The following is a 16385-nucleotide window of genomic DNA, read 5'->3' as shown; positions in this document are numbered from 1 at the left end:
CTGATATTAAAGATAACTGTCCTTGCAGACCGAGGGTAAAAGAAAAAGCTGATGTTAATACTACCAAATCACTGGCATTTGCCTGACTTTAAGTCCAACCAGCAGCAGCTCTTCTTACATTAGCAAAAACTCAGTTCCTTCACTCTGTCTGTACAAATCCCAATTCCTTTTATAAGATTCTTTTTATATTTGAGTCACTTCTCTTTAATAAGTGCAGAAAGGGATACTGAATTTGATTACCGTTACATGCCTTCACCTTTTGCTTTATACAGAAAGTTTTCAGTCTTAAGAAATGCTAAAGGCCAACAGCATTCTCACCTTTGTCCTCCTCTGCCCATGGTTGTCCACAGCCATTCAATAACAGCCACAAATGTGTGTGGTCAGGAACGCAGTCACCCTCAGGCACCCATTCTCTTACCAAACCCACCAGCCCTGTCCCCTAACCCTGTGGCCTCTACTTTCTTAATCTAAATTTAAATGAAACAGTGGTACTTAAGAAATGAAAGATATAATTTTACAGACAAGGGAAATTATCACATTGGCATTAATTAAAACAATAGGTAGTCCACAGTTCCTGTAGAACCATATTGCTTTTCCAAATGCTTTGCACTAGATGATCATGCCAATAACTTTGTGAGTAATGGAAATTTTGGTTTTGGGATATATGCAGGACAGCTGGGGATTCACTTTGAACATTCACCAACTCAACGCTTCATCTACTTTTATTTTTTCACATATAATTAATGAATTTCGCTACTGACCAGTTTCTTCTCTGAAGTGTTTCTTGACAGATCTCCTTACTGAAAACATTTCTGTTTCCTAACACAAAAGCACAAGATCTTTTATCACTTCTATTACAATCTACAAAACTTGTTTTTACACGCACAGATAAGAGATTAATATCTCTGGCATAAAAAGTTGAAAAGCTATCTGTAAATCATGCAAGAATGTAAACATGATAAGAACTAAACAATAGAGTCAAGCTTTTTGCCTGCAAAGAAAACCACTACAGGACAAACACATCTTAAAAATTATCACTTGAAATCTGAGATTATCTGAACAAAATCTGTCCACTAATTTGAGGTAGAAAAGTAAAATGAAGAACGCATGAATGCCAATAATATGAAACTCAAATTATTTTGATTTTCTTTCATTCTTCCTCTCTTGAATTCACAATGAAGTGAATTGTTTAGTGTATTTTGGACATACGAACAAAGAAGCAATGATTAATTAATGAAATAAAGAACTTAACTGGTGCGAAGCACTACTCTTAAGATTGGATTCTACAAATGTTAAAAAATAAGTTAATATTTATAAGGCACAAGTAAAACTGACCATAGCAGACAAATAATTGGCTTCATGCATTTCTTGCAAGATACATTCTACTGAAGAGCAATAAAAAGATTAAAGAAGGGAAGATCACGTAATTTTTGTGCACTCAAGGACAAAGCCTAATACTTTGGTTAATACAGCTTGTATGAAGTACTATATGGCTAACCTCATGTAGTAATTTTAAAATAGAAAAATCCTACTAAAATGATCCTCCTAGGTAAAGAACAAACAGTCAACTGCCGGTTCTTCATACTGCTTGCACACCATATCATATCTTAATATTCAAACTTGGATTGAAATTATTATATATTTGATATGGCTCAGAAGATGTCCTACCAGAGCCGAGTGAACTATTCACGGACCACAAATCATAGGTCAGAAAGTGCTGTCTTATTCATTATTGCAATATTCAACTCTTAACGCCCTTTGTGAACAAAGGTAAGTAGGATACTTACATAAGAAGTCTGGTAATTAATTTAATTTCTATTTAGAGACAGCAGCCTTTCATCAACACAGGATCTACCAGCATAGTTAAGACTTCTTAATTTAAACAAGTAATGAGTTTATTCTCAGCCAGATATTTTCAAGAGCAAATTCAGTAGACCAGCTAACCACTGTGAGACAATGCTGTGAGACAACACATGCATTGCACAGAACAAGTTTTAGTAGATACGTGAAACAAGAAATTACACATACAGGAACAGATTCTTAAAATGCTAACAGACATTGCAGTTGTGAGTTCTTACAGTTAATTACTGCCCATGTGTATGTAAATACAAGTTTTATGTAAATCTTAGGCATTTTACTCAGCATTGGTTACTTTTACTTCAGTGGCATTCTGACTTGGGTAAAAGGAGTTGCTTTGATTTAGTATGGAACACAGTAATCTACCTTTGCAAGAACTTGTCAGATGAAATATCATTTTGCCAATAAGATTAAGAAAAATGGAAATTTGTGTTCAAATGCAATACAACTCCCTCATCTTTACTCAAGACGGGTTTATCATGTTAAAGATTACACTGCAAAAAAGAAACGCAATTATAAGTCATGCAGCTTAGGGGATCGATCTGTTAAAGAACATAAAGTACATTAATAAAATCCACTTCTTACCACTAAGGGAGAGAGTAAAAAAATCAGAAGATTAGACAATACATTCTGATCCTAAGAAGATGCTCAATACAGCTCTCTTGCCAAGATTGACAAGGCAGACTGCTGATTCATCTACACAAAACGAGGCAAACCTTAACAAGTGCTGCAACTTAGTTTATCTTTTCATCCGTGTTATATCCACGATGCAAGCAACCATCAGAAATCAAAAGTATTTACCAACAAAAGACCTGTAGTTTTGTTTCCTTGAGGTATATCTTTTCCTCTTAAAGTGCCATATCTGCTAAAACCTCATTTCTTAAATGGATGTCAGCAGTCTTTAGAGGGAAACTTATTAAAAACTTGTAGCATGCACTTGAGACCAGATATGCTTCACTGAATATGTACTGTCCCAGATACAAAAATAGTGTAACATGCACCAGTAGAACAGAGAGATAAAACATCTGCATGTTAGGCTTGGTACAATGTTTCAATTTTGTTACTATCACCTAATACAGGAAAGAGCTCCACACCAATACAATGTCAAGGGAATCTCCTGAACTTTGCACCCTACTGAGAAAGCTGTCCCAGCACAACTCAACAAAGCTCAAGAGGCAATGGAATATTCACTGTATAAAACCATTTTCTAAAGTAGTGTTTCTTACTTAAACCTCATGGAATCAAGATTTCACTCAGGAAAGAAATTTAGCTCATAGTCATCACCAGTCCAGCTAAAGAAAAGCTAATCAACCTATCCCAAGATTAAATGACCCTGGAGGACTTTTGCTAGAAATTGATGGAGAGAACTGGCTGCGACAGATTTCTAGATATGCTGGTTTGAGGGGCAAACCTTTAAAACCAGTACAACCTCACCCCAAGGTTAACTTTAAACCAGCAGATGTTTGATATTTACAGGCATTCCAAATAAATCAGTCACCTAAACCCGGCTAGATTAAAACAACATAACCAAGTTTTATTATGTTAAAGTCACCTAGAGCCAAGAAGTTGGAAGTAGAGAAACAAACACTGAAGTAGCCCCAAAACTTTGTCTAAAAGTAAACAAACCATGCATATGTGATTAACTCAGAATTACACTGAAATATGATGTTAGATGTTCTGAAAATACCTCAATAATACTGGAAACATTGAGACAGTTGGATACACTGATACAGATACCAACAGAACTCATGCTCCTCTGGAACATGTAGAAGCTGCAATAATTGAGATCTACATCACATCTGCAGACGTAACATTTCAAAGGTGTGCAGTACATCTTCAGAGTATTCAGGAAAACTGGAATTTGGTCTGACTACGACAGAAAAAAGCCACACGGTGACAAATGGAGCACCGTACATTTTGGTGAAAGGTTCCTTGTCCCTTTGATACACAACAGGTTTTCATACCACACAGATTCAGTGCCATCACCAAAGGATGAAAAAGCAATGTGACTTTGTCTTTTGTTTAGGTTTATTTAGAAATAATGTAAACCAACATGAAAAAGTGAAACACAACTATTTCAAACTTGCTTTAGTAGAAGAGATTCAAGTCACTAAATCTATGCCTAGGAGAAGTTTAGATCAATTACTTCATCCTCATCTAGCACAGACCCACTAAGAAAACGCTGTAGGTGTTACTGCTCTTTGGGTCCGTTACCATGAAACAAAATGTTGATTCTTTCCTGCATTTAAAAAGGACTGCTGATCTCTGTGACAGGCCTTAGTCTGATTCCTGCTTGTATTCTCATTAATTACTGCACCTACAGCATCATCTACAAACTATACAGTACTCAATACTTTCTGTACCATTTCCTAGTACAGCTGTAAAAGTAAGAAATACTTCTCTAAGTCCCATAAAACCAATTCAAATGTTAAAATAAAATTACCAGCTGACAGCCATACATTATATTCAAACATATGTTCTTAAAAGGTCAGTCAATTAAAATTACCATAAAGGCTGTATCCTTATGAATGATCAACTGCAGTTTTACTTACTTAGGCAAGTAAAAAGGGATGACTTCATAGCCTTCACACATTAACTTACAAGAACAAAAGAACGATGCTAACATAACATGTACAAGGGCTGCTCCAAAAGTAATGCCTCCTATTTTAATATGTTGGCCCATACCGTCAGAGGCAGATGTTGTTGGTATAGCATTAGAGACTGAACCCGCCCACCAATGTCCCATTCCATTTTGTTGCTGTGTGACAGATGGCAGCAGAAGGGCACTCTGACACAATGGTGTCTGACATGGAAGCGTGCACGAAGCAGAGGTGTGGCACCAAACTCCTCCATGAAGAAAAAATGGCACCTATTGACATTCATCACCTCTAACAGAATGTTTAAGGAGACAAAACAGTGGATGTGAGCAGAATGAGGTGGCTGGTGGTGCATTTCAGCAGTGGCGACTGATCAGAGAAGTATGACTGGATTCACTGCTTACTTCAGCACATGGATTGACAGAAAAATGTTTGAACAAAATGATCTCACTATTTACCACTTGCATCAGAAGCATTCTGAATGCATTACTCAGTTACATATTGAAAGAATTAAAGGTTTTAAAGGTTTTACTTTCAAAATCAAAACAGTTAACCTTAATGTGCAACAGAGACACTTCAGAGAGACACACTCATTCCAGCACCATCTACTGCTAGGACATTCTACCTTATGAACACAAACTATTACACTTTCAACAGCAAAACTGTGCAAATTGTCCAGAGAGATGGCTGAAATTTTTTTTCCCACCCTCACTGTGCATATCTTCGGTATTGCTTCATCTAAAGTAGAACTGTGTTGCTGAAAGCAAATTAGGGCTCCTGCTTAAAGGCACAGCATCCCATCCTTATTCTTACACCATTCCAATTATGAAAATAATAAAGGTAAAAATGAGTTTATACTCGTGTTAGGCCAGCCAAAATTGCTTGATGAACTACATGTGATTAACAGATTATTTCAAAATTTAAATTCCTTTCAGAAGATTAAATAATGCAATCATTCTATTTTATTATAGAAAAATTGAACCATAGTTTTATTCAAAAAGGTAAAGCCACAAAAAAATTAAAGAAAAAAAAATCATAGAATGGCCTGGGCTGAAAAGAACCACAATGATCACTTATTTTCAACCCCCCTGCTATGTGCACGTTCACCAACCACCAGACCAGGCTGCCCAGAGCCACATCCAGCCTGGCCTTGAATGCCTCCAGGGATGGGGCATCCACAACATCCTTGGGCAACCTGTTCCAGTGCATCACCACCCTGTGTGAAAAACTTCCTCCTAATAGCTAACCTAGACCTCCCCTGTCTCAGTTTAAAACCATTCCCCCTTGTCCTATCACTATCCACCCTCGAATACAGCCATTCTCCCTCCTTCAAGTACTGGAAGGCCACAATGAGGTCTCCCCAGAGCCTTCTCTTCTCCAAACTAAACAGGCCCGGTTCCCTCAGTCTTTCCTCACAGGAGAGGTGCTCCGCTGATCATCTTAGCGGCCCTCCTTTGGACCCACTCCAAGAGCTCCACGTCCTTCCTGTACTGGGGGGCCCAGAAAATATCATTTAGTTTCAAATTTTAAGAAATCTTAAGTCTCTTCAGAAATGAAAGCTTTGTTGAAGTAAATGCTCCAACATACTTCCACATCAACTAATGAACCCATCAACAAATAATTAGATCATGCCAGTCCAATTCTCACTACAGCACCCCCATGCTGTTCCCATAACACGCTGCAATAGTCTAAGGAGCACTTCATATATACCAAGTGTTGACCCAAACCCCTAAGTAAATCATAACAAATGGACTGCATTTTGATTTTAAGTTCCTTGTGAACATTACACAAACAAGCACTTCGAATACATTCATAAATTCTCCATTTAACTAAAGGTTTCTCAACAAAAAATAATATTAACTCCTAAATCAATGTTTGCCTTCCAATTTTGAAGCCTGACCCAAACACACCTTTTACTTTAACACACACTCACTCTGCCCCATCAATTAACAGAAGAAATTTGCACTTACTTATTTCAACCACAAGTAATTTGCCAAGAGAACTCGGAACACTCTGTGTATCTCCATATAAATGCTGCATTCTTCTTCATACACAGAAAAAAATCTTAACATAAAACTTCAGCTATAAGATCTTGAAGTAAAAAAAAAAAAAAAAACAACAACTCAGCAACTTGAGCTTCGTTTTAAAGAAAAAGAGCCCAAACGTCACTTCCAGCCTTTGAACAATGAGATAGTGTTCCCTGTTTACCATCATACTTTTTTCTGATAAGTTGAAGATATTCCAAATGTTACTGAGGTATACAGGTCCATTACATCTCACCACGATGTCAGCAAAATCAAGTAAATCTTCCATTAAAGTTCAATCTAGATTCTATTCATGTACAGCACAATGATGGATTATCAAACATGGAAAACACTGGTACAAAAGGCTATCATAGATAAGCATTTCAATATCCAGGTCATCATCAATGATGGACACTTCAGGATTTTCAAGTAGAGCCATATATTCCTACTCATCAAGACTAATGAGTTCTTACCATAACCAATTTTAAAATAGTTACTTTCTTTTTTTTTGAGGGAAGAAATCTTGAAGACTGAACTTTCCATATCATTCACTGGGAAGGATTTTAGCCCACTTAAAATTTTACCTGTTCTCTTCGGCAGCTATGAGCCTTAAAAATGAGAAACAGCCAATACTTCTCACTGTGATTTTTCTGCATTGTATTTCCTTCGCCTTCCCAGAAATGTATGTTTTACAATAACAGCAGTACTCCCTCTGGAATCACTAGAATTTCAGGAGCGATGTGTATCAGAGACAGATCTGGAAGAACACAAACAACTTGCAAGCCTTAAAAGTCACAAACAGATTATGCATTTATCTCAATCTTAAAAAAAGGTGAAGAATACAACCAAAATTTGTTGGCTAGCAAGGCCAGAAATCCCAGTCATTACCTGCTAGCCTTAAACCTCTTATACTAGAAGATGTCTTCTCACTCTGTATGCCAGCACAGCACTCAACTATCAAAATAGATAAAAGCTCTTAAGTTCTCTTCTGTAATGCAAGAGTTTCTCCTCCTCTAATAAAATTTGAGATTGTTGAGCTCATTCCAGATGAACACCTCTTGTGACATGTCAAGCCAAAACTGGACAGCATGAATGGTTTTGTACAACTGTACTTCTTTGTACTGCTACATAGTATTCCCTAGGTAAACATCTAAGGGTTACATTTGTTCCCTTGGACACCAAATAAACTTCTGATCCTTATTTGTCCACTCTACCAACCTAATTATTTTCCAGATTACTGCTTTTAGCAATATAAATATCATTTATGTTCCTATCTGCTCAGAAATTAACACGGCAAGGAATACATTAAAGAAGCACAGAGGGGAAATTCTGGAGAAAAGAGAGGAAATTTGGTGGAACTGATTGTGCTGTTAGTCATTATTAGTCACTGTTACCTATTACAAAAGCGAACCACTTACTGGCAGGTGACACCTGCGGCCTCTCAAGCTTGGACCACGGAGGACTAATGTGCATAAGAGGTATGAAAGTGAAGAATATGAAAGCATTTGTAATGCCTTATTTAAGTAACTGAGGCAACATTGCTGACTAAGACAGCCACAGCAGAACAGAAACTGCAGGGAAAGCAGAGCTGAAAGTGGTCTTAAAGGTAAAGACAAGATACTGTTTCTCAGTAGGAGGCAGAAAATTCACACAAGAAGTCACAAACAGGAACTGGCAGAGTCTTCATCAACTCTCTGAAAAATTGTGCCAGTATCTGTAACTTTCAGTGCTGAAAACTGTATCCCAGTGACACAGTAAAAACAGAAATACTTGGCAAGGTTCTCAAGAATACCACTGCAGCTCCAGGCATTAAATGACAACATTAAGATCAGTTGGCCATGCAAATTATTCAATGGTAATTAAAAAAAAAAAAAAAGATGTATACCAACAGTTCTGAGTACCAACCACTTTCTGAGAGTGGATATAGGAGGACCCTGATTGAGTTCACGTTTGTCTGCAGTCGCAGCAATCTGTGTTTTTGACCGAGAGGTTAAAATCTTCACAGATACTAAAAATTCTTCTCACTTTCCAATGGTAGAATTTCAAAATGCTGAGAAGCAATCATATCAGATCCTAAGACTGCAAGATAGAAGATGAATTGTGCATTTCTTTTCTTTCAGAACAAAATCATAGCTCTTTGAAACACAGAAACTGTGCATTCTTTGGAAAATACTGCAAGAGAGAATTACATGTAATTCAAGTTCTGTGTAATAAGAGTATGGTTTTTAGTGCTGAATTCATGAACAAAAGTAGTTACAATTATTTAAAGCAACTAGTAAGCTAAGGATTTTCTTGCTTGCAAAAGCTTTAATTTGATGTTCAGTTAATACATCTTTTAAGAAAAATAAGAGAAATGGAAAGATGGAATAACCTGCAGGTTTTCCTAATTTAAGCACTTATTTTATTAACTGCCCATAAAGGCATGCAGGAAAGGTAACCTGAACAAATCAGCCCAAAATCCCACCCCTGAGGACTGAACAAGCAGAAGACAGACACCGCTTCCACCCATCGACTGAACCAATATATTTTTACCCATATTATGCCCCAGGTATTCTTAAAAACATCCACTGTAGCAAACTTTACAGCTTATTAAGTTGTCTGTTCAAATGGAATATTTGAACATGTGTATTCTACAAAATCTTTTCTAATATCTAACTTTTGAAATATTGCATATAAATCAGTTTCGTTTCTTTCTCTCTGCAGTAAACTTGAAGAAGTTAATTGCCCTCTACAGATACTACATGACTTGTCTCTCTTTGCCCTACTCTTCCTTTTTCCTGAAGAGGAAACCCCAGAAGCTTTAGAAATGACTTATTTTCTCTGTGCTCTAAATTCTTGAGAGTCTTTCTGTCTAAGCTGGACATTTTAAGAGCACTGTGTTTAAGTACAGTGCTTGGAAGCTCAATCAGAACAATCTGATACAGCATGGCTCACATTTTTCACCAAAATTTACTACTGAGTGAATGAATGGAATTGCAATTCTGAGTCATGACTTAGAGCATGTAAACTACCATGCTTCCTTACTGACGCTCCAAAAGACCAAAAAGCAAGAACCAAAATATCTCTGAATTACTCCACACACTCCTTAAAGTTAAATACCTAGCTTTAAGTGTTAATCCTATCAACGCACCTATATACACATTTATGTTTCTAGGTTTAATAGTTCATGAGCCACAGTTAATAGGGCTCTGCCACAGCTCATTCAGCCTTAAAATGCTTGATTAATATTAGTGTCATAATCACAGTGAAATATTCTTATTTTTAGAGAAAACTTAAACCTTATTTCACTAAACTGGTTTTTCCATGTTAAAATACTTTGTGTAGTAAAAAAAATTTCAGCTCAGTCAGTACATGTCCTGATTTACTCATTACGTAAACTGCTCATAGTTACTTTCATTTTGAATAACATTAACCGTTTGGGATATTTTTTTTAGTACTCAGGAAGTACCCAACAGAATCATAAAAGAAAAAAAAAAACCTTAGAAGACTACAAGCCTGAGCAGCCTTGTACTACTGCCAGTCGTTTTTAACAGTACCATATGAATCGATTTCCTTTTTCTAGTCGCTTATACTTTTCCAGTTTAAGAGCAGTCTGTTCATATGCCAAAAACTGAACGTATACTCAGCAGTATTTGAATAATGCATCAGAATGTATGCTTCTGACACATGCTGCAGTATCAACACTGTTAAATATAGTCTTTTATGGAACTGGAACAGTGAGTGATGACAGCTGAAATGAGGTGGGGAAGCTCTACTTTTGTGTATTCATACTTAATTTTCACCGAGCTAAGGTTTCAGCCTTTGTCTTTGGGTGACAACTTCACAAGGGGAGAGATGAAGAGGTTGGGTGGTGGAAGGAGTGGCGGTTCCTCTTTTTTTTTGTCTTCTTTAAAAGAAAAACCAAAAACAACAACAACAAAAAAAACACAGAACACACCAGCCAGCCTCCAAGAACTACACCTACATCTACCCGATCACCAAATACACACGAGAAGGACAGTGTTTATTTAACCTAATTCCCCCCAACCGTGGCTCATTCTGCTGACAACCCGCACGGCCCACTAAGAGATATTTTCCGCGGACCACGAAAACACAGGTCGGCTGCAGAGGAGATAATCACAACAGCCTGTTTGCACCTCCGGGGGCTGCCTCATCGCCTATTAACACGTTCGCAGCCGAAGTCTCAACGTAAGGCCCAACCCGGCCGCGGACTGGAAGGTGACGCCGGCGCCGCTTCCTCCCTGCAGCCCGGCTGGTGGAAGGAACGCTTCCGAGCAGATCCCTCCTCCCGCGGCCCCGCTCCAGCAGCTCTCCCCGCAGCCCCCATTGTGAGGGGCGGCCATCTCGCCCCGCACCCCGCCGGGTTGGCTCCCGACCTCCCCTCCCCCGCCGCCTCGCACCGAGCTGACCTCGGTGCCTGCCCACACCGAGCGCCTCGGCTCGGCCCAGAGCGGTCGGAGCCCTCCGGAAAGGGGCTGAGCGGCGGGGAGGAGGAAGAATGGCGCTGCTCTCCACCGCCCCCCCTCCTCCCCAGCCCCCCACGCCCCGTTCTGTCATCCGCCCGCTCCCGGCGGTCCGCGGCGCACGCGGGGTTCGAGCCGCTCTCGAGAGCGAGGAGGGCCGAAGGGAAGGAGGTCGGTCCCTCCGGCAGGCGAGCCCTGCCGGGGGCGGGGGAACCGCCCGAGTCGCTCAGCCCGAGCCCCCCTTCCCTCCCTGCCTCACCAGGTGTCGCCCTTGCGGAGGGCGGTTTTGAGCAGCGCGGCCACGTCCGTGCGCTGGGTCTCCAGATCCGCCGCGCCTCCCTCCGCCATCTTCTCCCCCCGGCAGCAGCGGCGGCAGCGGTAGCAGGGGCAGGAGCGGGCCGCGCTGCATGCTGGGAGTGACGCTACCGTGAGACGCCACAAACCGCAGGGAGGCGGCCGAGGGGGAAGCGGCGCCTCCTAGCGGCGGGGAGGTCTTTCCTTTCAGCAGAGCCGTGCGCATGCGTGCTAGGGGGTTGGGGGCGCTGCGGGGCCGCATGGTGGCTGGGGCGTGCAGGCGGCGGCGAAGCGGTGGTGTCCGGAGCGGTGGCGCGGGATTCCGGCCTTCCCCGTACAGTGCGTGTTCTGTGGCGTGCTGTAAAATGGGTCATAAAGAAGAGGTGGCAGTTTTGGAATAAAGGGCTGCCTTCGACCTTCTCTTCGATGTTTTAATTAGCATATGCGTAATTAGATGCTGTGTGCCCTGCTAGCAAATGAGTGGTTTGGATTCCCATAATTCTTATAATGATGTAGCTCGTATTGTTGCATGAACGGTGCTGGTAATTGAAACGCACGGGGTGACTTGCTTGGACCAACCCAGGTCTTACAAAATCCCCAGGCAATTGGCCGTGTTTGCTGCAGCCCCTCCTACCCGAAATGCTGCTTACACCAAACACCGCAGCCTCCAGCTGGTGTGCCGCCAGCACCGAAACGCAGCCCTGTTACACGGCATTAACAAGGAGCTCTCCCTCCCTTCTCATTTGCGTATAGAACCACGACGTCATATAGAAATCCTGGGCCGGAGGGAAATACTGCTTACAAATGCCTGGAAACTGAATTAATTCCTCTAGATATCATGGTGCTCATCACTGCAAGAAAGACATTGAGACCCTGGAGTGTGTCCAGAGAAGGGCAGTGAAGCTGTGAAGGGTCTGGAGCACAAATCTTATGGGGAGAGGCTGAGGGAGCTGGGATTGTTCAGTGTGGAGAAGAGGAGGCTCAGGGGAGACCTTATTGCTCTTTACAATGACCAGGAGGTTGTGGCGAGATGGGGGTCCTCTTCTCCCAGGTAACAGCGATAGGATGAGTGCTAGTGACCTTAACTTGTGCCAGGAATGGTTCAGGTTGTATATTAGGAAAAAAAACTTCTCAGAAAGAGTGGCCAGGCACTGGAATGGGCTGCCCAGGGAAGTGGTAGGGGTCACTCTCCCTGAAGGTGTTCAAGAAATATGTGGGAACATGGTTAGTAGGTGTGATGGTGGTGCGTTGACAATTTACTAGATGATCTTAGTGGTCTTTTTCAATCAGTGATTCTATAACACCCCCCACTGTATGCCAGGACTCCTCCTCCACCCCAGTCATTATAACATCCTGAATAGTATGACTAATGGTAGAATGCATCATAGGCTGCCATTCATGTATTATGAGCTATTAGATGCTATTAGCTGTTGGCTAATTAGCACTTACGAGCTAGTAACTCATAGCTGTTGAAAATAGCACTGAAGATTGCTCTTTAGATATACAAACAGCCAAAAATAGAGAATGAGAGTAAGGTTCCCATGCAGACACAAGAGTCCAAAACTAAGTAAATATTTTACCAGGGTTATCAGTAAAGATGATGATGTTGAAATAAAGGCAAAGTGAGGATTTTCAGCTTTAAAGAGAATAAGGAGAGTTGTACTGGACATATGAGTAGAGCTCCCAAGAACTTGGAGGGGCTGGTGTGGTGGCTTCTGTAAGAGCTGGAGGATGAATTTCCAGGATGATGGGCAAGCAAATTAAAGATACACCTCCTTTCCAGTCTTGGCAAGCAAGGACAATATTTTAACTATTGAAAGTTTTCAGTGTGTTCAACTTAAATTTTTACAGAAATGACTTTTTCTTGTTAATTTTGGAAAAAAATATTCCTTGATCCGTCATGCCAGTAAACAGCTTCATTGCTCAGCAGTTTGTGGTGCATCCATCAGCAGTTTGCTTTGCCAGAAGATTCACCTGGAGCCACCCATGTGTAAACATTTTGGGTAGCACAGTTGCAGTTACAGATGAAAAAAATCTCCCATTCTTTAGTTCAGTCTTTTTATGGTGCAGAAAGATACTAGAAGAACATCAGGTGATATAGATGTTAGACAGAAAAGCATGTAAGGAGCTGTCTGAATCAGAGCTTTGTCTAAGAATTGCAACAGAGAGAGGAATAATCAATTCTCCTTCTAAGACTGTCAGTGCTGCACCAGAAGTGATTGTGCTTTTCACAGCACAAGAGAAGTCTAAACTTGAGATAACCTTTCCCCTCTCAATATTCTTCAAAAATATCAATTGGTGTTAAGTCTGTATTTTTACAAAAGTTTTCTCAGATAGCAAGGAACTTTTTCCAGGTACATCTATCCTCAAAGATGCATGAAGGTCTTCAGAGTTTAAACTATCTACATTGATGATACTGATGAATCAGCTTACCTGCCCTAATGAAAAACAACCTTTTGCAATATAGATTTATATCTTACTCCCTTTGACATAATTGAATGCAGAATATCGTAAAGCTAGCAGTAGCTAGCAGAAATCACTGGACTGCATTGTTACCTGACTTCACTTCTATCTGATGCATTTTTGTAAACATGTTTTTTGTGGTTCTAGACATCGACCCTAGAAAAGGAAACAATTAATACAATGTATAGTGGCTCAGACATTCAGCAAATGGGCTGCAGATAACAACCTGTGTACACTGATGATTCTATTGATTCCCAATGCAACATAAAGTTTAAGCTCTTGTTTTCAAGTTCTTGTTTTCAAGTCAATTAGTGGACTTGGATAAAGAAACTGAAGGTATGGCTTCATTTTGGGGAATATGAAAAGCTCTGCTCGGTGAAGGAAACTCATGCATACAATAAATTTTGTAGAAATGACAGACATGTGTAAGTCTCATTCACAGGTACTACAAAAAAAAAAAAAAATCACTTCTCCACTTTTATTTTCTTCCTAAATCTTCTACACCGTAATTAGGAAATTACGGAGTGTGAAAATAGGACTTCAGATTCCGTTTCCTCACTTTTCCACTTCCAGATCACTTTTCTTCAGTGATATTGCAAGCACTCATGCATGTATTGTGCTTGTAGCTAAAGTGGTAGCATGAATTTCCTTTTTAGTTTAGAGCTGCACAGGGCCTGATTCATTAGAAAAGATACAGATAAATCTGTATTTCACATACAGCTCTCAAACATAGAGTCAAGTTGAGAACATAGGTAATTTCCCTTTTAGACAGGAAATCTGATGAAAGCCCCTTTAGAGCTGATCTGCTTTTAAGATAGTTGAGCGGTCAATAATCAGTGCCACATTGCTGTTTCTGTCCCACAGTCTACTTTTTGGGATACATGGAATTTTAAAACTTTTTCTTGTTATTATTTTTAATGATAGAATTATATGTTTCTTTTGAAACATTTCAATATCAAAAGCAAGAAAGCAGGAATAACAATGGACTAGAGTTGTATAATAGCAAGATAAAGCAGGATGTATGTAAGATAAGGGAAAGAGATAGGAACAAAAATACAGTACTAAACAAAGATGGGGGAAGATGAGGAGGCATGGGATCAGTGATGGACAGAAGCAGATGAGAATACATATTGTTTTAAGGAGAGAAAGAAACATGGGATAAATTTGGAAGGCAGAGAGTTGAGGAAATAATACAGAATTAAGAAACACATTTCTGTCCTGAAAAAAAAATATGAATGAATAATATTCCTCCTTATCCACTCTGCACATAATTTGCTCCATTCATAGATGTTATCATGTTAAATTTTTGTTTCAGCTGGATAAAATTGTAATTGCTAGAGATAATTGCGATAGCATACTTTTGTTGAGATTAAAAAAGTATTAAAAATGTGATAGTGCTTTATTTAGTTGCTTTAATCAGTCTACTACATTCTTAAGCATGTACTTAGAAATAAATATTATCAAAAGGATCTTTCAAGTGAGAGAACAAGTGTATAGACTCATGGAAAAGTTACTGTTATTTTTAACATGTGGGTAACATGCTTTGTGTTCTTTTGCCTACTTAAGTTCATGTACTTAGTCCAGTGGCAGAGTGTCCAGAGAACAATTAAGTTACAAATGTCATACATCAGAATACGAGGGGATGATGATAGAGAAATTTCAACAGGATTGACAAAGGGTGTTCCAGAAGTCTTCCTAATGTTATGGCAGTGGAAGAAATGCCAGTGCTTTCTCCTTTCTCCAGTCCAGAATTTTTAAATATTGAGAAGCATTCTTTTGATTTGCTTTGCAGATTTTCTGAAGACTGACTTATTAATTGAATACACGAACAATTAAGAGAAGTAATAAACTAAAAATGGTATGTAGCACTATTAAAATAATATTTTCAATTAATTTAATGAAAGTGGTTAGTAATTTCTATTGATTAAGCTTTTGTTTGACATACACTGAACACTTCAATTGTAATAGTCTTGGACTTGAAGGAAAAATGATTGAAAACCAGGCTTTTTATTATTTGATTGTAATCAAATATTAATTTAAGAATAATTATGCATTTTCAACAAGATAAAACAACTTTCAATGTCCATTACACAATGCTTATATCTAGACAAAAATATAAACTTACAAATTATTGCAAATTAACTAGCTTTTGTATTTCTCCTTCAAGAATGCTTTTTTCTTTCAAGAATTCTAAAAACACAGAAACTAATTTAAAAGGTATGGTGACAACAGGCTTCAGCCATGATAGATGACATGTTGAAACTGTTATCAGTTTCCATATTTGATTTGAACATCAGGATGTCCTTCTACAAGTCTCAGTGTGTTTCCTCACTGCCTGGTTTGTGTCCTTAGCTGAGCACCTTCTCCTGCCAAGGGGAAAGCACAGTGGAGAGAGAACGAATTCTTCCATCACCTCATCTGGAAAAGACTGCAGGTGGTAGGAGAGGCATTTTCAGTAGGTGATACAAGTGCCTAAGGGAATACTCTTGTATTCATAGCAGATTTTATTCTTTGGGTTTGCACTTGTGAGCAATGCACAAAATTAGTATTTGAGTTAAGGCAAAAAGAACAACGAAGGTAACATGTTAGCCATTTTAGATACCAAATGTTCTTGACTTTCAAACTGTTTTGTCAATTCCTTTTCCAATCTTTTCTTGAAAAGAATTCATAATTCTTGAATTATGAAG

At 39.4% G+C, this 16385-nt stretch overlaps 1 protein-coding gene across 2 annotated transcripts in view; it reads right to left on the bottom strand.

Moving 5' to 3' along the window:
• USP15 (ubiquitin specific peptidase 15) overlaps nt 1-11372 on the bottom strand; it is a 64043-nt gene extending 52671 nt beyond the window's left edge. For both annotated transcript variants that reach the window (XM_003202039.5, XM_019612954.3), the window contains exon 1: nt 11201-11372. In XM_003202039.5, the coding sequence (XP_003202087.1) occupies nt 11201-11289 (89 nt within the window). In that variant the 5' untranslated portion in view covers nt 11290-11372. The remainder of the gene's footprint in view (nt 1-11200) is intronic.
• Nucleotides 11373-16385: the final 5013 nt, after the last annotated feature.

This window comes from Meleagris gallopavo, chromosome 1 (genome assembly GCF_905368555.1).
Source record: "Meleagris gallopavo chromosome 1, MGAL_WU_HG_1.1, whole genome shotgun sequence".
Taxonomy (NCBI): Eukaryota; Metazoa; Chordata; class Aves; order Galliformes; family Phasianidae; genus Meleagris; species Meleagris gallopavo.
This window is presented reverse-complemented; position numbering and strand designations above follow the sequence as displayed.